This window comes from Canis lupus, chromosome X (assembly GCF_048164855.1).
Source record: "Canis lupus baileyi chromosome X, mCanLup2.hap1, whole genome shotgun sequence".
Taxonomy (NCBI): Eukaryota; Metazoa; Chordata; class Mammalia; order Carnivora; family Canidae; genus Canis; species Canis lupus.
In genome coordinates this window covers 3,037,647-3,058,652 of record NC_132876.1, presented here as the reverse complement: position 1 = coordinate 3,058,652, position 21,006 = coordinate 3,037,647, and the positions used below count along the sequence as shown (strand labels likewise).

At 52.6% G+C, this 21,006-nt stretch overlaps 1 protein-coding gene across 18 annotated transcripts in view; it reads left to right on the top strand.

Moving 5' to 3' along the window:
* ZNF185 (zinc finger protein 185 with LIM domain) overlaps nucleotides 1-21,006 on the top strand; it is a 76,738-nt gene that overhangs the window by 20,241 nt on the left and 35,491 nt on the right. For 5 of the 18 annotated variants that reach the window (XM_072816746.1, XM_072816754.1, XM_072816758.1 and 2 more), the window contains exons 2-13: nucleotides 6,228-6,306; nucleotides 6,471-6,594; nucleotides 6,961-7,026; nucleotides 9,102-9,140; nucleotides 9,246-9,323; nucleotides 9,666-9,755; nucleotides 10,651-10,737; nucleotides 11,785-11,868; nucleotides 12,180-12,221; nucleotides 13,878-13,961; nucleotides 14,439-14,528; nucleotides 19,829-19,921. In XM_072816746.1, the coding sequence (XP_072672847.1) occupies nucleotides 6,273-6,306; nucleotides 6,471-6,594; nucleotides 6,961-7,026; nucleotides 9,102-9,140; nucleotides 9,246-9,323; nucleotides 9,666-9,755; nucleotides 10,651-10,737; nucleotides 11,785-11,868; nucleotides 12,180-12,221; nucleotides 13,878-13,961; nucleotides 14,439-14,528; nucleotides 19,829-19,921 (911 nt within the window). In that variant the 5' untranslated portion in view covers nucleotides 6,228-6,272. The remainder of the gene's footprint in view (nucleotides 1-6,227; nucleotides 6,307-6,470; nucleotides 6,595-6,960; nucleotides 7,027-9,101; nucleotides 9,141-9,245; nucleotides 9,324-9,665; nucleotides 9,756-10,650; nucleotides 10,738-11,784; nucleotides 11,869-12,179; nucleotides 12,222-13,877; nucleotides 13,962-14,438; nucleotides 14,529-19,828; nucleotides 19,922-21,006) is intronic. The other 13 variants (XM_072816761.1, XM_072816749.1, XM_072816759.1 and 10 more) reach the window with 8 other exon arrangements.

Here is a 21,006-nt window from a genome sequence, read left to right as displayed (position 1 = left end):
CTCTTCTGTCTGTGGTGTGCCCACTCATGCTTGCTCACTATGGCCAGCGCCCAGCACACACACATTCAGACAAGCCCCAACACCTGTATACTTTGGCTGCAGCTCCTTCGTGTGTGAAGCTAAGGGTGTTTTGTTCCTCTTCCATCCTGGTTTGCCTAGGAGGCCCTTGCCTGGCACCCAGCACTCCCCATTCCCCAGCCACCCACTTGCTTGACTTTCCATCTTTCACACAAGCTCTTGGCAGGAAGATCCCAGGCCAGGGTCCCGGGGACTGGGGTTGGAACAAGGGCTGGGCTGCCTGTGTTCGCAGCGCAGCTGCCTTGCCATCTGGTTGGTGTTCCCCCAGTTGTGTGGAGGAAGCCAGCCTGTCCCAGCTGTGCCTGGGGGGTCAGGGGAGGGCATTGCAGTCCTGGGGGCAGGAGGCCGTCATGGGCACAGCAGTACCTCTAGAGTAAGGGCTCCAGGATGGGTGACACCCAGGGGCTGGATAGGGCCACCAGGGTAGATGCCCCTCCAGGCCTACTGTGTGTGCTCTCTGACCTCTATATCTTCTTCTCCTCCTATGGTTCCCTTTTCCTTCTAGGCCAGTGGAAAATGCAGACATTTTTAGTGCAGTATGACTAACAATGGGACCGGGCCGTGTTCCTTGGTCAAGGGGCTGTGGGACTTGAGGGCTCCTCTGGGAGATGCTGCCTGGGCTGAGGCTCCAGGTCATTTGGCAAGGAGATAGCTGCAAGGGCAATGATAGCGAAACCTGCCTGAGAAAAGGGGCAGGCCAAACATGGAAAGTCCAACAGGGTAACAATTCTGGAAAATTGTCTCTGAATTAGTCTTCTAATCTTAGAGGCAGAGCACGCCCTGTCCTTGTGGGGTGATGGGACGCCCCTCCTCCTGCTGCTTCTCTCTCCAGCTCTGTCTCCTTATGCATCAGCCAAGCATTTGCGTCACTGTCTTCCAACTCCCTGGCTCCCTCCCTCCTGCTAATCTGCCTGCATCAGCTCCTGCTGGCATCAGCTCCAGCTCCACTCTCTGACCACACCAGGCTCGCTGTGGCCTGGGGGAAACAGGCTCCTTGTGCTCCCTCATTGGCTCTTTGCTCCTCTCTATCTAATCAGGGCCGGAGGCCCCTTCCTGGGAAGTTGCTGGAAAGTCTTTGAGAGGCTTTGGCAGTAGGGAGGAAGGTGCATTCGGAGGTCATCTCCATTAGGGAGGGCCTGTCCCCATCTCCCCCACTCATTCTTGCTAAGGATGCCCCCCCCATCTGCCCCAAGAGACATCTGCAAGCTAATGGAAGAGGGAGAAAGAAGGGTGTGAAGAGCCAAGAAAGTGGGCTGGAGGCACCCATCTAGTGTCTGAGGTGGCCTGGTCTGCTCAGGAGGACTTGGACTTGGTCCTGAGCTGCTCTGGGACAGGCTGCTATAGTGTGAGTGTAGGGCCTTGCTTGGAGTTGGCACAAGGAGTTGTTCTATGAGGCATAGCTAAGATAAAAGGTGGCAGATAAGCCACCTGCTCCTTTGGTGGCCCAGGCCAGGCCCCTAAGCAGGGCAATATGGCAATTCCTAAAGTACCAGGAGACTTCTCCATATCAAAGTAGGAACAGGAGCTGTACACTGAAAAGGTACACAGAGAGGCTGTCCTGACTAGAAATGCACTCTCACAGACCATTTTGGAGTTGAGAACAACCACCAACATCAGGATACCCAAACTATGAGATGGAAAAGAGCTGGCACCAAATTCTAGGCAGTGACACGTGCTCAGGCTTAGGGGTATCCTACCAGGAGGAGACCCAGTGAGTAGGTCATGAACTTGGTGTCATGACACCACTTTACAGATGAGGAGATTGAGGACCAGATAGTGGGACAATGTCACAGCCATGTGAAGCCACTTAGGGATGAACAGCAAAGATGTGAGCTGTCAGGCCCAGGGGGGCAAGGAGGGTTTGAAAGGAGCCCAAGTGCCAAGAAGAAGAGGAAAATTAGAAGTAGGGGGTGGGAGACACACCTGAAACACATGCCTGTTCTCCCTCTCATGGGAGCTGTGGGCAAAGAGGACCCAGGATCCTGGAGGAAGTCATGTGTGTGCCCATGGGTAGCAAGGGTCTTCTCGGAGCAGCACAGAGGGACTCAAGAGGCCCAGGGCACATATGCCCCCTGGATGTCTACCCTGGGGGAGGGAAGAGAATTCCCCAACTGCATCCGTTGGCTCCTCACTTCCCAGTCCTTCCTTGGCATGGCTCACTTGGCATCAAGTTTTGAGATCCATCATTAGCTCTCCAAACAGCCCCAGCTCCCATTTCATTTGGTTAAGCTCCTGTTTGTTTAGTCTTTATCACACAGGCAATGCGCATTCATTATAGGAAAAATAGAATACACAGAAGAGCAAAATATTTTGGTATTTATCCATTCAGATGTTTCTTTCCCTGTGCATTGTAATGTACATAGATTTTTTTTGGTACATAGATTTTTTTTTTTGGTACATAGATTTTTAAGTAAATGGCACCATCCTACACATCTTTTTAAAAGATTTTATTATTTATTTATTTATTTATTTATTTATTTATTTATAGAGACAGAGAGCAGGGGTGAGGAGGTGCAGAGGGAGAGGGAGATAAAGAATCTCAAGTAGACTCTGCCCTGAGTGTGAAGCCTGGCTCAGGGCTTGATGTCACAACTCTTGAGATCATGACCTGAGCCAAAAGCAAGAGTCAACACTTAACTGACTGAGCCACTCAGGTCCCCCTCTACACATCTTTTTTTTTTTTTTTTAAGCTTTCACTTAATTGTATAAGAAAACCATATACACGAAGGCTTGTTAAATAGCACTATATATCAATATCATTTATAATGATTACATAGTATTTGCTTGAATAATGGATCATAATATGTTTAAATATGACTGTTAAGAATTTAGATTATTGCCTAATTTTCACCATTGAGTATCAATACTGGGATGTCTCCACTCTTGCATACTTTCTTCTGCTTTCACATTTGTCTCCTTAGGAGAGAATGCTGTGATTGGGGAACTGAAAGACCAATGGTCTTACCTTCTCTAAGGTTTTTAATACATATAGAGATTTGTCTTCCAAAAAGAGGCATCCATTGACCTGTCTACCAGCAGTGCATGGGAGCTGCCTGTCTGTAGTGAAGGTTTTCCCAGCTATCTCCTGATTGGGGATGAAGGGGGGAATGGTGGGTCTGAGAGACCTGGGTCCAAGGAGGGGTGGCCTCCAGTGCAGGTAATCAGTGCAAGGTGCATTTTGGAAGTGTGAGGGGGATGCCTGGCTTCTGTCCTTGATGACGTTGGTAGAGGGAGCAGGTCTTGTCTGGGAAGACTTTGATCAACAGTGCAAGGCACTCAGGTCAGAAGAGGGCAGAGCCCAATAGGAGCAGAAAGAGACAAGACAAGTGGGCCCCTGAGGAAGGGGCAGGGCTTAGCTCAGCAGAAGAGGTTGGAGGACATTCTGGCGGGGTGGGGAGCAGTGTAAGCAAAGCCATGGGGATTACCATGGCAGGGCCACTTTCCAGGGATGTTGAATCACGCGGTCTTCTTGGAGCACAATGTCAACATCGAGTGGCATTTGTGAGAAAAGTAGCTGGGTCAGGGGACTGGGAATTTGCCCCTGGGCTTCGAGACAGTGGAGATCCTGCAGAAGCTAAGTGAGAAGCGAGGGCTGATGTGGGCTAAGCTGCAGGAATGAGGCACAGGTAAAAGCAGGGGTCCAGGGCTGTGTGGAGCAAGGAGAGGAGGGAGTGGTGAAGGAGGGAAAAGCCCATTGTGCAGCTGGGACGTGAATTTATACCTCATGTGTCCACCTGTCTGGCTGGGGCTCATCATTTTATTTTATTTTTTATTATTATTTTTTAATAATTTTTAAAGATTTTATCCATTCATTCATGAGAGACACACACACACACACAGAGAGAGAGAGAGAGAGAGAGAGAGAGAGAGGCAGAGACACAGGCAGAGGGAGAAGCAGGCTCCATGCAAAGAGCCCTATGTGGGACCTGATCGCGTGACCGCAGGATCACACCCTGGGCCAAAGGCAGGCGCTAAACCGCCGAGCCACTCAGAGATCCCCTGGGGCTCATCATTTTAAAAGCTCCTTGTTCCAAGAGCTACCTTCTTCAATCCAATGGGAAGACTCTGTTTCCTCACTCTTCTAGATTTCTTGTCCCATCTAAAAAGGACATTTGACTTCTGAGATGCAGCATCAGCCCTGCTCTTTGCCTGGTGATGTGGGGCAATAAGCCTTGAGTCTTCTGGCTCAGGTCTTAGCTGTAAAGATGGGACTTAAGGCAACTCCAGCCTCCCTTGCTGTGGGCTCTTATGTGTGTACCTGCCCCTTTGGCCAGGGGGTTCCCAGTGGCCCCTCTGCCTCTGTCATTCTGTGTGTGTGTGCATATGTCCTGATTTTGGAGGTGACTTCTTTGGTTCTGATTTAGCAGAAAACTTCCAGGCAATGTGAGCAACAGATTTGTCAGGGTGAAACTGATGAGTTCCTGAAGGAACGAGACTCAGCAGTAGGAGGCCCTGAGCTGGGGCCCAGAGAAGGTGAGGGACTTGCCCAAGGTCTCACAGTCAGTCTAAAGCTCCAGGAGACCAAAGGGCCAAGATCCCAGGTGGCAACTCTGTCTGTGTGCCCTGCCCAGTATGGCTACTCCATGGGCTGCTGGGATGGGACAGTTGGGCCTGTGAGGTCCAAGGATCACCTATGGAATGAGTTCTGCTCAGTCAAATTCTGACGTGGCAGCTTTGGTCAGGGGCTGGGCAGTGGGGCTGCCATTCGCTGTGATGAGGTGCCATTCCTGGCACGCAGCAGGCTTGGGCCTCCTGGGCTGCTCATTCAGTGTGGTTTATGGGAAAGCCAGCTCTTGCTGATGCAGCAAATTTGGTTTGCTCTTGGCCCTTGCCTTACCTATTTTAGTGTGCCCCTGACCTCTAAGGAAACATGAGCAAGCCTTGCCAGCTGGAAGCAGGGCCTGGCCCTGGAGGGGCTCAGAGGGTGGCAGCTCCTAAGGGAAAGACCGCTCTGCCTCAGGACTGTGCTGCCAGAGCCACAGCCCTTCCTTCCCATCGTGCCCACTTGCCTGAATCTCCAGCCCTTTTCTTGAGGTCAGGGGGAGCCAGCTGTGGCAGGCCAGGGCTGGGATTAAACTCACCACATGGACCTTCCATCTCCCTGAAATGCTGGGCCAGTCTCAGCCTGGAGAGTTGTCTTCCTCGCCCCAGCCCCTTCATTGACCATGATGGGCCACCCCTCAATGGCCACAGGCGGGAAGCACATGGCTCAAGGGCAGAGAAGAGGCAGGGAGGGAGAGTAGGGCAGGAGTACAGAGAAGAAGAGAAAGCAGAGCACAGCAGGAGGTCCTTAGCAGATCCCCACCCTCGCCTGGTCCCCAAGGACAGCTAGAAGTTGGCAGAGGGACCCCAGGCTTTCCCCCCCCAGAGATGGAACCAACCCCTGAGCCACACAGAGCTGCACCCCCTCAGGTTGAAGACCGCCAACAGTCCCCTCTCCCAGCGAGGATAGGTTGAGAGTCACCACTGCTTGGCTCCTGTCCAACTGCCCTGAGCTCTTTGCTGTGCCGGGTGGTGCCAGACATTTGTAAGAACCCTGGTGCATTCTGCCTTCATAGCAGTCCTGAAGGGCAGACTTTGTAAAATCCCATTTTACAAATGACGACACTGAGGCTAACTGGAGAAGTTAGCTGACCAGCCCAAGGCCTGTCAGACAGCTACTCAAGAGTGAGAATGATGGTCCAACCCAAAGCAGTCGGTCCCTCAGTACCCCCCCCTTCCCCTAGTTCCTCTCTCTGAGTCCATCAGGGCCGGCCCCTAGGAAGCCTGCCCTGTGGAGGCTCCACAGCTGCCACTGCCCCTCCTACAGTCACCTGGTCCTGGAATCTGACCATCAGAGGTCTCTAAGAGGGTTTGTGGTCTGCCCTTATCAGCTATCTCTTGAACAGACAGCCCTGGCAGCCCAGGCCGTGTTCCTCAGGTGAGCAGCTCTGGGCAGACAGGTGGATATACCGCCTGACAGTGGCAGATCCAACACATGCTCACTCCCTAGCCTCTGCCAACCACCCAGAACTCCACCAACTCTTGCTTCCCCATGCCTGGGCTTGGCACAATCTGGGTGTTTGTTGGTGTGTCAGGGACCACATGCTGACCTGTGAGCCATTATAAATGTATAAAGTGACGAGCCATGTCCTTGCCTTTGCCCCCAGGAGCCCCACTGAATCAAGAGAGAAGGGATCTGCAGAGCAAGCACCATGAGTATCTCAGCTCTTGGAGGCGGCACCAAAGGTGAGGCCTGGGCTCCCTCTTGTCCCAAGCTTGGTGTGTAGCCTGAGCTGCAAAGGCCACAAGCCCTGCAGCAGAGTGAGAGCGACATACTGGGAGGACTGGGAGGCCTCAGGGTGCTGGGACTGAGCGCCCCTTCTGAGGCTGCCTGGCCCTGCCCCCTCCAGGGAAGCCACTACCACCAGGTGAGGAGGAACGCAAGAATGTTCTCAGGCAGATGAAGGTTCGAACCACGCTGAAGGGAGACAGGAGCTGGATCATCAAGCAGGATGAATCGGACGGCCACACCTTGTGAGTGCAGGAGGCTGGGAGGCCAGAGACAAGGCAGTGCAGTGGGGCTGCGACCCACAGGGGCCCATCAGTACCCAGGGATGCTCAGGGGCTTCTACCATTCAGACCTCTGCCAGGCCATGTGGCCACAGGCCAGCTCGGGTGGGCGGAGCAAGGGAAGGCAATACAGCTGAGGCCCAGCCTCAACCAAGGTCATGGGATGCGAAAGCCCTGGGTGCTGAGTGCACACGTACACACATGCCTGTGGACTATGGAGGCAGGCCAGGGAAGGCGAAGGTGAGATGGGAATGGTGGGCCAAATTATTGAGGTGCACTTACAACACCCCACTTCACCTGCTTCGGATCATCGCGACCCTTTTTCCCCAGAGAGCTGCCCACTGGTCGGAGTCGTGCCACATCCTTTTCATCCCCTGGGGAAGTCCCGAAGGCCAGGTAAGAGGTGGTGCCCAGATGGCTGGTGGGTGGGGCTCATACTGCAGTGTTCAGGGGATAAGGAGGAGCCCAAGCTTGGAAGAGATGTCATGGTTTGCAGTGAGTCATTTCGAATCCACAGGAAGGACGGGCTTTTCTGCTCTGTACCCTTTTGGGAAAGGGAATGCAGGAATTGCTGGGTTCAGGTCCCTGGCCTGGCTGTGTGACCTTGAAGCTGACTGCCTAATGGGCCTCCATGGTTCTGGCTGTCTACTGGACATTGAGAAGCCCCCATAAGGGGTGAGACAACATCTCTGAGGTGCTTCAGGCAGCTTTGAGAGTCACGCGTGACCCTCTCCCATAGATAGCCCTGATGGCTGAGTACACTTGGTAATCAGCATGTCACAGGAGACTCACACGTTTGTTCCAACTGTCTGCTAAGTTCAGGATGACCTTTTTGACAGCTGGCCAAAGGGAACAGGCCATCACCTCTCTATTTTGAGGACTTTTGCATAGCGGTGTCATGGGATGCTCTGAGGCTCCTGAGAAGAGGGCCGAGGAGTGCGGCATTTGCTTGAGCCTTGTTACACAGCTGGCAGTTGGCAGCAAGTGCAGGGCCAGGGCCTTTCTCGGGTGTTGGTCGAGGAAGTAGCAGCAGCTGGAAGGGAGGGGTCCAAGTTCATCGCTAAGTCCCGGGAGCTGCTTCTGGTTACTGTGGACTTGACCATCGCCACCATTTGGTGATTCAGCACCCACTACCAGCCAGGTCCTGGGCTTGGCACAGAGAACACAGCTCACTCCTCAGGGAACTGTCATGTTAGCATGACCCGAGTGGAGAGATGAACATAGAAAGGTGAATCATGGGTTGTGTTTGCTGCAGCTGGTGATGTTGGGGGAAGACCTGAGGATGGTTGGAAGCTGAGCTACCCAGCGAGGAGCTTGTTTACTTTGGGTGGTGTTCTCACCCTGGGCTTCTCTTCGGGGGTATATGTGGAAAGCACATCCTGGGGCACCGTGACTTGGGCCACAGCAGGGAGACCTGAAAGTCTACATAGACTTTGGCTCCCATTCTCTCCTAGGCACAGGTACTTTAGCCAAAAATTTTTGTGTGGCCAGATGGGGCGAGAGTGACCTTTCTTTCTCAGGTCCCACCCCAAGTGTTCATGCAACTTTGCTACTTCCAGAAGGCTGTCCCTATTTAGGACAGGGTCTGTCAACATGGAGAACACTGGGGTTCTCTGATGCCCCTCCCACCTGCTTACGTAGGGTTCCCTTAGACCCACTACCCACACCCCGTGCTCCAGCCCTAAACTCCTCTGTTCCTAGACAGAAGGGCCATCTACCAAATCTTTGTCTCCTGCTCTTGCTCCCCAAACTCACAGCCATTCCTCTGGGCCCCCTCAGTTGTCCCAAGCAGGAGGCGCCCAGTCTCTGTGGTTCGTTTTCCAGCCATGCCCTCTGGTCCCAAACTTCGATCAAGACTGTGATGTGGGCATCTCAGGAGCTGGAAGAGGGAGGTCCCAAGGAGCAGGAAGGGAGGGACAGCTGGCTTTAGTTCTACCTCTTGGGCTCTCATGAACCTCTCCAAAGGAGGCTGTGTAGAGGTGTCAGGTCAGGGGCCTTGGGCGCTCCCTGCCATGTCTCAGCCCTGGGCCTCTGACCATGGAGTCTGCAGTCCTGAGAGTAGAGGGTCGGAGGGCTGTCAGCAATCCCAAAAGCCCTCTCTCTCAAGGGACTGCTGGGACCTGGCAGGCCAGGGAAAAGCTGAGATTTGGAGGAGATTCCTCTTCAGCAAATGCTCAGCCATGAACTACACCTTCCTAGGCACTTAGTGTGAGCCTGGACCATATTGAGCGAGTCCTGGAAGAATCAGCCATAAGTACCTTTCCTGGGTAGCATGAAAGAGATAGGCAAAGCAGAAGAGACGCTCTGTGGGGTGAAGGGGTGGCTGCCCCTATTGGGAAGCAGCCAGCCACTCTTGCTCACCTCACTCTGACCGCACTTGGACACCCACCAGCCAATCCACTTTGCTATCGTTGGCTGCAGGAGAAAGTAGGGCACCCTGGCTTCACTTCATACCTTCTTTTCCCTGGTAGGTCTCCAAGCGCAAGGGCTCCCACTGGCTACATCATCCGGTAGGTGACCACAGGACCCCACCCGCTTCCCCATGCCTGCCCACACTGCTCCCCGCCTCCGCACAGGGGAGCTCACTGGATGACTTCTTCTGGGCTCTCTTTTAGGGGAGTGTTCACCAAGCCCATAGACAGCTCCTGTCAACCCCAGCAGCACTTCCCCAAGGCCAATGGAGCTTCAAAAAGGTGTGTGTCCATGGGGTGAGGGCCTAGGCCAAGCACCAGATGTGAGGGCCTAGGCCAAGCTCATGGCAGAGAGATTACTCTGCCTGTCACGGCAGGTGAGGGCAAGAGGGGTGGTAGATGGCAGCTGGCTTTCTGTGGAGGTCAGGGCCCTGGAGAGCAGTGCTGGTACAGTGAGCTCCCAGGAGGGTCCTGCTTAGGATGGCACAGATGTTTTGGGTGTCTGGGCGGCTGGAGAGAGAAGAGGAAAGGCCACCAGTCACATGCTTGCTGGGCCCCCTGGGCCAAATTAGGAAGCAAGAGGGAGCCTGAGAGTGGACACATGAAGACTCCTTTCCTCTCCAGTGCTACAGGTCTGCTGAGAGCAGCACCTACTGGACCACCCCGCCCCTCCTCCTCTGGCTATAAGATGACCACCGAGGATTACAAGAAGCTGTAAGTATGCGATCACACACCCAGCTCAGTTCTCTCCTCCGAGAACCAGCCCAAACACCAGGCCTGCTGAGGGCAGCTGCTTGCTTGCCTCTGAGTGTGGCCTTGGAGTGCCAGTCCCACCAGCCTGACATCCCTGCCAGTTGCCACTGTGACCTGGAGCTTACCAAGAGGGTGACAAACCCCAGAAAGTCGGATAGCCATACACATTGCACTTCTGATCTGAGGCTAAGCAGTCACTGTAAGAAGCTTATGGAAGGGGCCGGTGGATCTGGAGAAAGAGTCATGGGTCATGGCTCTGGGGCTGCTGCTGATTGGCTCTGTTTCCTGGGCTGCCTCTTCACCCATCTGGGGTTCAGGCTAGGCTGGGTTGGGGCCTGATGACCCTAAGTGTCCTGATGGTTGTGGCAGCCTATCAGTTATTGGCATTCTGTGCTGAAATCAGAGCTGTTCCTTGGACATAAACCTTTGGGGCTTCCCTTCTGGGCCCTATCAAAGAAGCCCCCCCATTATGTGCTCAGGGAGGGGGGATCCTGGCCAGAGGTGCAGGTTGTGCCTGTAATTCCCAGGGGTCCCACATTTTCATATTGCTTTATATCCCTTGTCACAATCATCCAATGACATGGAGCAGCTGGGAAATATTTTGGAGAAGGGGAGAGGCTGGAGCTGGGTCTTGGGGGACAGTTAGGGTTGGAATAAGGAGAGAGAAGAGGGCTGGTCTTGAGGAGGAAAAAGGGGCATGAGCAAAGGCTCAGAGGCAATAATGCCAACAGGTGCTATTGTTGAAGTCAGGAAGCCAAGCTGCCGAGGGTGGCAGCCTGTGACAGGGAGCAGGGGCAGAGATAGGGGGCGGGGGGCCATGACCAACAGCATTCTCCACCCTTCTCCCCTCCCTCAGGGCACCCTACAATGTCAGGCGCAGCTCAGCATCTGGGGCTGCTGAAGAGGAGGAGGTGCCCTTCTCGTCGGACGAGCAGAAACGGAGGTAACGGTGCCCGCTGGGCATCCCACGGGTAGGGCAGGGGCCCAGATTTGTGTGCACTGGTGACATGGGAATTGTGCCAGTTGGGGTGATGAAATTCACAGCATGTATAATGTCAGTGCTGACCCATTTACTGGAGATGTGGCTGCCAGCAACAGGTGTCATTTGTTGAGTCCCAGAACCACCCAGTCAGTGCTGGGCCAGCTCACAGGATCCTCTTAGGAACACTTTATGGAGCAGAACCTAGGTAATAAGGGTCTGGGGAAAGCCTCAAATCTAAATGTACCGAGTATAGGGAGGGAGGTGCTTCGGGACTTCATATCAATTTCTTAAAAAGGATTCTAAGCAAATTGGGCCTAAATAGGCCCCGGGAAGGAGCCCTCTGTGTATGCTGTGTGTACAGAGTCTGGGCAGGGCCTGCGTGCTTGGGTGGCAGGGCCAGGGTCTGGACGTGCCAGTGCCCCTCGCCCCCCAAATGAGGCCCAGGTGCTTTGGCAGCAGCTGGGCCCTAAGGAAATAAAGTCCCATGGGCTGGGCCTGACCCCGGTGCTAATGTCTGTCGAGCTCTCTGTGCCTTAGGGAACTCTGTGGAGCTCTTGTGCTGAAGGTCTGGCAGATGGGCCATCCAAAGGGCAGAGGTCCCTGAGCCTGGGAGGTACAGGGCAAGAGCCAGAAGCGCTGGAGGCAGGTTGCTGGGCATTGACTGCCCACTCTGCCACTGGCTAAGTGTGTGGTCTCTAAAGTCACTAAAGCTCCCCATGCCTCAGTTTCCTCATTTGTAAGTTGTGGGCGAAACTAAACACCCACCCTCGTGGGTTGTAAGGATTCAGTGTTTCAGCATGCATTGGCGGTGTCTAGCACACAGCTGGGCCTTGTCAATGTGGGCGGCCCTTCCCTTGGTCTCTGTGTTTCCTTTGCATAGTTCTGGGCTCAGGTGCTCGTTCGGCTTCCTGTGCTTGCCTCCCTGGGGTGGCCCCGTAGCTGCTGGGCTGGGCTGGCAGAGTGAGTCTTCCTTATGCCTTTAGATGCCCCCTCCCTGTGCCACCGCAGGTCAGAGGCTGCAAGCAGTGTGGTGAGGAAGACGGCTCCCCGGGAGCACTCGTATGTTCTGTCTGCAGCCAAGAAGAGTGCCAGGTGAGTCGCAGAGCAGGAGACACAGTAGGGCCTGCTGTCTAGGCCAGCTCAGCTACCGTGTGGCTCACTTCTCCTCAGTGCTCCAGTGTCCCTTTGGCAAGTGAGGGGTTGGTTGAGAGAACCCTCGTAGCCGGACCTTCAGGGATCTGGACATGCACCTTCTGCAAGACAGAGAGGTCTGGCTCCGGCCATCAGGACTAGTGACATAGTGGGAATGAGAGAAAAGCCCGGGACCCTGTAGGGCAAAGTGGCCGTGATGTCGCCTGTCCATGGATTCTGTCCAACATGTTGTCTTTCTGCTTCCTTTCCAGCAGCCCTACTCAAGAGATGCAGGCCCCGTTCATTGCGAAGAGGTAAGTGTCACCAAGGGAAGCCTGGGAAGCCTCTTGCTGGTTACAGGGAAGGGCCGGCAGGGGGGGAGTATGGGCACCGTGGAAAGCAGGTGCAGAGTGGGAAGGGGCCACCATACCCAGGCACGGGAAGTTAGGAGGGGCTGGCGGCTTCTGTCTGGAGGCCAGGCGAGCAACTAGGTGGCTGTGGTGGCACTTGTGGCCTCAATGGCTGGGTCTGTTTAGGCAGGATCTGGCTGATAGAATATAGCTTGTGGCTGGAAACTTCCATTTGCTAACAGGGCTCTGCCCCTGACCCCTGATAGTGTTTCCAAGGGCCTCTGAGGTTTTGAAACAAAAGTAGCTACCAGGGTAAAAAGGACTTGTTCCCTTCCGTCCCACTCTACCAGGGACAGGATGGACAATGCCTTGGCAGGAGGGATTATTGGGCTGGGCTCCAAAGGTTTGTCTTTGGGAGCCTCTGCCTGGCCAGGCCCTTGGAGGTGACAGTGACATTGGAGATGGGCCCTAAAGGGTGAACAGGGTCCAACAAAGGATGATCAGGATGTTAGGACACTCCGGCTGAGTCAAGGAGGAGTGTCACCATTAGTTGAAACAGAACATCTTCTGAGAGAGGAGAATATTTGGGGAACAGAGATAAGAAACTACTGGAAAAAAAAGAAACTACTGGACAGTAGGATTTTTGGGATATTCCTTGAGGTAAACAAGGAAGACATCCATCATGAAGTGGAACAGCAAGCTGAAGGCTGGAATCCAGCCAGGAAAGGGTAATAGCAGCACAAAGGAAGTGACAGATAATGGTGTGTTCTTACTGGTTGTATTAAGTTCAACCAGTCCTGGGGCTGCTGTAACAAAGTATCACAAACTGCGTGGCATTGACCCCAGAAATGTATTGTATCTCAGTTCTGGAAGCCATAAATCCAAGATCAAGATGTTAGCAGGATTAGTTCCTTCTGGAAGCTGTTGAGAGAGGAACTGTTGCAGGCTTCTCTCTCAGCTTCTGGTGACCACAGGCAACCCTTGGCATTCCTTGGCTTGTAGACACATCACTCCAATCTCTGCTTCTATCATCTATTTTTAAAGATATTATTTATTTATTTGAGAGAGAGAGAGCAAGAATGAGTGAGAGAGAGAGCACAAGCAGGGGGAAGGGCAGAGGGAGAAGTAGGCTCCCGGCTGACCAAGGAGCCCGATGTGGGGTTCAATCCCAGGACCCTGAGATCATGACCTGAGCCGAAGGCAGACTCTTCATGAACTGAGCCACCCAGGCTCCCCTCTGCCTCTGCCATCTTATGACCTTCTTTTCTTCTTTTCTCTGTGTCTCTGTCCAAATTTCCCTCCTCTTATAAGGACACTGGTCATTGGATTTAGGGCTCACCCTACTCCAGTGTGACTGACCGAATCTAAACTTGATCACATCTGCCAAGACCCTGTTTGCAAATAAGCTCACATCATAGGTTCAAGGCAGACATGAATTTTGGAGGCACACTATTCAACCTGATATGCTGTTCTTCTCCCAAACTGGAATCACTGAGCCTCCAGACTGGGCCACCCCATAGCCATAGATACCACTGAATGTCCTTCAGGAGCATCCAGCTCTAGGGCAGTTGAGCATGCCACATTGACAGGCAGTGCATCTGTTTCTCTTCTTGCCCAAAGGGTTGAGGTGGTGGATGAAGACAGGCCTTCTGAGAAGAGCCAGGACCCACCTGCTCTAGCAAGATCCCCTCCTGGCTCAAGCAGGTAATTATTAAATCATCTCTGCCTGGTGCTGGTGGTCGCAAGACTTGCCCTGTCACTGTAATTGTCACTGTAGAACCTTTGCCAGGTCATTGCCTTGCAGGGCCTCAGGTCAGTGTCCCCATGTGCCCAGTGACAAGATGGGGCACAGAAAGCAGTAAGAGCTGTCTGGCTGGATGTCCTGGGGCTGAAAGGAGCAAAACAGCCTGGCCTCCAGGGAGAGAGTATGTCACTCTTGTCTGCTTAATGCTCATCTGTGTCATGTGAATGCAACTACAGCCACAACATCTTAGGAAAATGTGCTAACCAGAGGGTCTGAGAAGGCTTAACCTCTGAAGCCCTAGCCCTGCCGTTCTTGGGCTTGTTTATAGCTCTGCTGTAAGTTGTCCAAGGTCAACCTGCCAGCTGTGTCCTCTGCCTCCTGTTGGGGAAGGAGGCTCTGCAGTCCCCAGCCCCACTCACAGCTGCCTTCTTTGCCAGTGCGGATGGAGGCGGAGCCAAAGTGTCTCGGGCCATTTGGATTGAGCGCATGCCGAGTCTGCCCAGCTCTGCAAGGAGCTGGGAACCCAGGTGGGTGCCATGAGTTGGCTCTGGCCTGGGAGCCAGTCAGTTGGGAGGGTCTGGGACTGGGGTCACAGGGCAGGGGCAGGCTGAGCACTGGTGACCTCACTGCAGACTGGCCCGATTTGTTCTGATTTCTGAGCCCTGAGTGTCCGGGCAAATAATGGTGCTCACTTGTCTGCAAATGGAGAGCAATCAACACCTCCCTGTACTTCACAGTGAATTGAGCTAAGTTCTGTTGAGAGCGCCACCTCCCTGTTGTTGCTGCTGTCTAAAGCTCCTGCCTAGCCTGGCAGCTGTGACCAAATCCAAGTCTTCTAAGTGGTATGTTTCCATGGCACCCTGGGAAGATCCCGAGGCTAGAGGGGCAGAGTGCCTGTCCTTACAGGTCACTTTCAGGGACCTCAGGGACTGTTCCAGCTCTCGTAATGCCCTGTGAGCCCCTACTCCCCTCCCCATTTCAAGTCTCACAACCATTTGTATGTGACCCTGATCCCTTGGGGCCACCTCCTCTGTGCCAGGAGAAAGATAGGGCTGCCTGCCCTAGCGCAGTCTGGTGGAGGGCAGTAAGGCTGCAGACCTTCTCTGCTCAGAGGAAGCTAGGAGTGTGAGGCCAGCCTGAGGTCATTGCACCAGCAGCAGGACTGCCCCTTTTCTTTACTGCCTTCCTCTCTTGATCCTCCCTGTGTGTGTGAACTTTTGTCCTTGAGAACTTTTAAACAAATGGAAATATTTGAGAGCTCTTCACAAGGCAGCATTGATGGGACTTGGGCACTGATAGGGCATGGAGGCTTAGTTTGCTAGGGCAGCTGTAACAAAGTACCACAAACTGGGTGGCTTAAAGGACAGAAGTGTATTGTCTCGCAGTTCTGGAGGCCAGAAGTCCAACATCAAGGAGTAAGCAGGGTGGTTCCTTCTGAGGCCTCTCCTTGGTTTATGGATGGCCATCTCTCCCTGTGTCTCTTCACATGCGCTTCCCTCTGTGTGTGTGGTCTGTGTTCTAATCTCCCCTTCTTACAAGGACATCGGTCATTTTAGATGAGGGGCCCACCACACTCCAGTATAACCTCATCTTAACTAATCCTGTCTGCAATGACCCTGTTTCCGAATAAGGTTACACTCTGAGGTCCCGGGGTTAGTTAGGTCTGCAACGTATAAGTTTTGGAGAGGACATAATTCATCTCCAAACAGTGCACATCTCTGATTTCTCCTTATTTGTCTTTTGTGCGGGGGAGAGGTGAGGGAAGCAATGAATGGTTTCAGATGGGTTTTTTAAAATAATTTTTTCTGTATTTTTTAAAAAAGATTTTATTTATTTATTCATGAGAGACACACAGAGAGAGGCAGAGATAACAGGCAGAGGGAGAAGCAGGCTCCTCACGGGGAACCTGATGAAGGACTTGATCCCAGGAACCCAGGATGATGCCCTGAGCCAAAGGCTGACGTTCAACCACTGAGCCACCCAGGCGTCCCTCAGGTGTTTTTAAAAAGAGAACATAGAAGAATTAGGTCATGCTATATCATGTATTTGAGAGTCATTTTAACATTTATTCCAGAAAATTCCTTTGGATGTTTAATACCCATCATCTGTCTGTCATAGCAAGGTGGCTGCAATGGTTTGCTAGTGCAACAGGAACAAAGTCCCCCAAACTGGTGGCTCAAACAACGGACATATATTGTCTTACAGTTTTGGAGGCCAGGAGTCTGAGGTCAAACTTGCCTGTGAGGCCCCAGAAAGCAGAACTGGGACGAGATTATAGAATGTTCCAGACACCAGAGATAGCCCACAACAGGGCAGCCCACAACGGGAAGGAAGGCGTTCTCATCAGAAGTGTTGAACAGGCTGGTCAGGAAGGCTTAGAATGCTTCTCATAGTGTTTCTTCCCTCAGATTTTGCAGTCACAAAATCTCTACAATACCCCTAGACAGCTTCCAGGTGAGCTGCTGGCTAGTCCTGGGTGGCCTTCCTCTCTGACCCCACTGCATCAGACAGGTCCTACACTGATCAGGTGAGGCAGCCACCATCAGTTCCCTACACCCAGCTTTGGTCTGCCTGGTTATTTGAGAATTCTTGGCCTGGCTGTGGCCTTGAAGGAGCCCAGCCCCGTGGGGAGCAGTGGTTGAGGAGAGCTCAGCCAAATTCTGGGTTATATAGCACTTCAGAAAAAGCTGGTTTATGGTAGACTGGAGCAAGAGAGCATCACAGCCTTGTCCTCAGGCGTGACCCTGCTGAGCCTGCCCGCTCCTTAGGTTTGCTCCTGCCTCACCCCACTTGACTCAAGTCTGATATAGGTTCTTCATCTCATGAAGTAGGCCAATCAGGCGGGAAGCCCCTGTCTTAGGTGCTGAACCCTTCAGGGACTTCAGGGAGGGCTGAAAGTTTGTGACGGAAAGAGTGCCACCCAAGGACATCCACGGGCTGTGTCCTTGGGTCTGTCCACCTGTCACTTTCTTTCCATTAGACACCAGACCTACTTGGCATCCCAAAGGCCTTTCAGTTCCAAGTGTCCACATCTGATCTACTTATCTCTACTGTCACCCCTCCAACTCCCCCTGTTCAACCATGGGCCTTGCCTCCATGCACTGTGGGGCTGGATTTCTTGGGCTCATCTTGTCTTTAACCCTCTCATTGTGGGATAATTCCTACCCACCTTGTGGACTGAGCTAATTCAAATACCCTCTTCCAGAGAGACTGGTCTGCACAAGGGCCCCCAGGCCTGGCTGCTTCCCCATCACAGCACTGGCCAAGCTTCCTTGGCTTTCTGCCTCACCCAGTAATGGCAGTGCCTGTGGGCTGTAGCCCAGCATGCTGTATGGAACAGTAAGCTGGAGAACAGTGAGTAAAAGCACAGCTTCTGGCACAAGGCCTTATACTAGCCTTGAGCAAGCCACTTTACCCCTGGTGCCTCAGTTACCTCATATATATAATAGTGAATATAGTGATACCTACCTCCTGAGGCTGCCTCAAATTCTAAATGGGATAGTGCATATAAAGTCGTTGGTACAGTGCCTAGATGCTCCCACGAATAGGCTTGCTCATCTGCATGGCCTTCTTCAAATGAAGAGACCAATATTGCCACCTTGCTAGCCTCTGAAGGAAATGCAGTTGTGGGTGCGAAAGACGTACTGCCACAGGCAGCTGGGGCCTCATTAGATGAGTGCCCCTGATCTCCAGAAGCTCCCAGCCTAGCTGAGAACTTGATTGTACTAGAGCTCTCTGTGGTTGAAGGTCTGGTAAGGGGGTGAGGCTGGTGGACTGTTGCCAGAGAAGAGGCTGGAAGGCCCCTGTATGAATTTGCTGGGGCTGCTGTAACAAGTTATCTCAAAGTGGGTGGATTAAACAACAGAAACTTATACTCACACAGTTCTGGAAGCCAGGGGTTCTAAATAAAGGTGTCAGCAGGGCTGAATGTTCCCTCCAAAGGCTCTGGGGGGAGAATCTGTTCTGGGCTGTTCTCTTAGCTTCTGGTATTGCTGGTGATCCTTGTTGGTTCTTAGTTTATGATGCATCATTCCAATCTCTGCCCCTGTTTTCACATGGCTATATTCCTTCCATGTGTCTGTGTACAAATGTCCCTTCTTTATAAGGGCACCGGTCATATTGGATTAAGAGCCACTCTTCTCCAGTATGACCTTAAGTTAATGACATCTGCAATGGCACTGTTTCCAAATAAGGGCACATTCACAGGTACGGTTAGGGCTTTGGCATATCTTTTAGGGGAACACAATGCCACCCATAATAGCCCCCTGGAAGAGGTGCCATTTGAGCTGGGCCTTCAAGAAAGAATTACTCAAGGGGGTGACAAAGAAGGAGGATGGCATTAAAGAAGAGACACTAGCTTGGTCAGACTTGGGTGACACCTTGTTCTTATTTTCTCTCTGACATAACAAAAAACACCAGTGAAGAAGAATGTTTTCCTTGCCTGTGATGTTCCCAAATGGGGTCTGTCCCAACCAGGTGCTTTATGCTGTCATCATTGCTATCATGGGAAGACAGACAGAAATCAGAGCTGCCCTTATACACCAGACGCCCTGTCCCTGGGAGCCCTTCTATTTCCCTCATCTCCAATGGCTAGGTCTCAGCCAGGTCCCAGAAGGGACATAGACAAGTAGCCCACTGAACTCGGTCCTCTAAGGCCTCCTAGTTTAGGTTGGAGCCAGGTGTCAGAATCAACTCCAAGGTGACTTTCCAAGGAGAGCAGCCAAGCTACTCTGGCTCACTCAAAGCTATCTCTCTGCCTTCACCTCTAGCAGAGGCTATATATCCATGAAGCTTCTCAGGTGTCCTTGGAACTGGATTTGTGTACAGTCTTACACTTTAGTACATTCAGGACCCATGCCACTGTGCCCACATTTTGCCCACCACTGGATTGGGGACTTCACCAGGGCAGGCCTGGGGCTCCTCTTCATCTGTGCCCCAGTGCCCAGCCTAGTGCCCAGAGGTAGCTGAAGAAAGGAGTGAGTTCGTATAAGTGCGCTGAGTCTTAAAGGATGGCTTGGGCCTCACTCTGTGGACCTGGGGAGGTTTGGGATGAAGAGCACTCCCACAAAGCCAAAAAGCTCTAGATTCTCTCTGGCTCTGGCCATCACCATGGCACAAGCCTGCTAGGTATCAGACCCTGAAGTAGAACCAAAAAGCACATCAGACTTGGAGGGATATGTGTGGACATTTGTGGGCCAGGTTCTGAGCACAGGGATCCTCACAGGGGCCCTCTGAGTGTTGAGAATTTCTGGTCCTCTGTGGGCTCCAGCTCACAGGCACCTGGTCACTTGCTTTCTTTCCCCCAAGTCTCTGATATCCTATCTCACCCCAATTTGGTCTGTAGATTTCCAGAGTATCTTGTTTGTCATCAGTCCCCATCAGTCCATATATCCAGAAATCGCACTGGCCTCACAAATAACCACTTTGGACATTCCAGTGGGACCACAGCCAGGACTCACCTTTGCAAGTGAATGGCAACATCATGGCAGTAGTGACAGAGAGGGCACTGGAGCTGGGTGATCCCATTTCTATGCAGAAGGCCCCTTGCTGTGACTGAAGAGGTCTAGGCTCATGGGTGGGGGACTGGTAAAAGGATGTTTCACTCTTCCTTCCTCTGGGGCCTGGAGGTCAGTGGCCCATGCTCAGCTGTAGCACCAAGAAAGTTTATGGCCAAAGAGGAGACGAGAGGAAAAGAAAAAGGCAATGGGTCTGAGTATCCCACTGCATTAGCCAGGAGGCTCCTGAGGGAGAATGGCCTTGGACCCCTGGCACAGATAGGGAAGAGCGAGGCTTCTCTTACCAGCAACTCCCTGGCTCTCTTCCTTAGCTGCAGTACAAGAGGTGAGGAGATTGTCCGCCTGCAGATCATGACACCTGGGGCAGGACTCCGCCTGATGGCCCCAGACCTGGAAGGAATGAGGTATGGGGGCCCTTCTGGGCTCCTTCTGCACTATTTTAAAGATGAGGTCAGCAGGGAAGGGATGCAAACGATCAGGCCCATGGGCTGCTTGGCGAGAGACATGGTCAACCTGGGTTCTCTCTCTTTTTTTTTAAAAGTCATTTTTTTTATTTTAAAGATTATTTATGATAGACAGAGAGAGAGAGGCAGAGACACAGGAGGAGGGAGAAACAGGCCCATGCCGGGAGCCTGACGTGGGACTCGATCCAGGGACTCCAGGATCGCGCCCTGGGCCAAAAGCAGACGCTAAACCACTGAGCCACCCAGGGATCCCCGAACCTGGGTTCTCTACCCTTAACTCCACATCTCTATCTGGGTGAGATTTCTAAAGGGCAGAAGTAGTCATGCCAGCCCCCTGGGGAAAACCCTGAGATGCCCCCTACCTTGATTGGGTTCTGCAGCCTGAACTCACTACCCCTCATATATCCTCCCTCCTTGGGCCCTCAGCTCCAGCCTCCTAGGCTTCCATATGGCACCTGTGCACAGTTGTCCATTCATAGATCAGTCCTCCCCAAGAACTCTGAGTGCCTGGAGGGCAGGGGCTGCAGCTAAGTGTTCCGTAGGTTCCTTTTGGCCCAGAACAGAAATGTGGGAGTGTTTGTTACTGTAATGTTTGAGCATCATCCAGTGCGATGATGTTTTTAATAGGACAACAGTGGAAGCCGCTTCATTGATTTCCCTAATTTGACCGATCTCTGAGAAACAAAGGGAAAGTGCTATCAAGAGAGGCAGGAGGAAGCCAAGTTGCCTCCAATGAACATCCCTGCTGTGTCTCCTGTCTTCAGAACCCACAGGGCTTCTGGTACTTTGTCTGGGACTAGCAAAGCTACAACAACTAACTGAGATTCCATGGGGTGCCCTTCCCCAATTTTCCAGTGGGAGAATCAATTTGGGGAAGGAAGAAAGAGGGAAAGCTAGAATTCACCAAGCCCTTCCCTGTCCCAACAGTCTAGCAGATATCCCCAGATATCCTTTTTACAGGTGTAGAAACTGAGATTCTAAATGGTCAAGTAACTTGCTCAAGGTAATATGGTTAAGAACAGGCA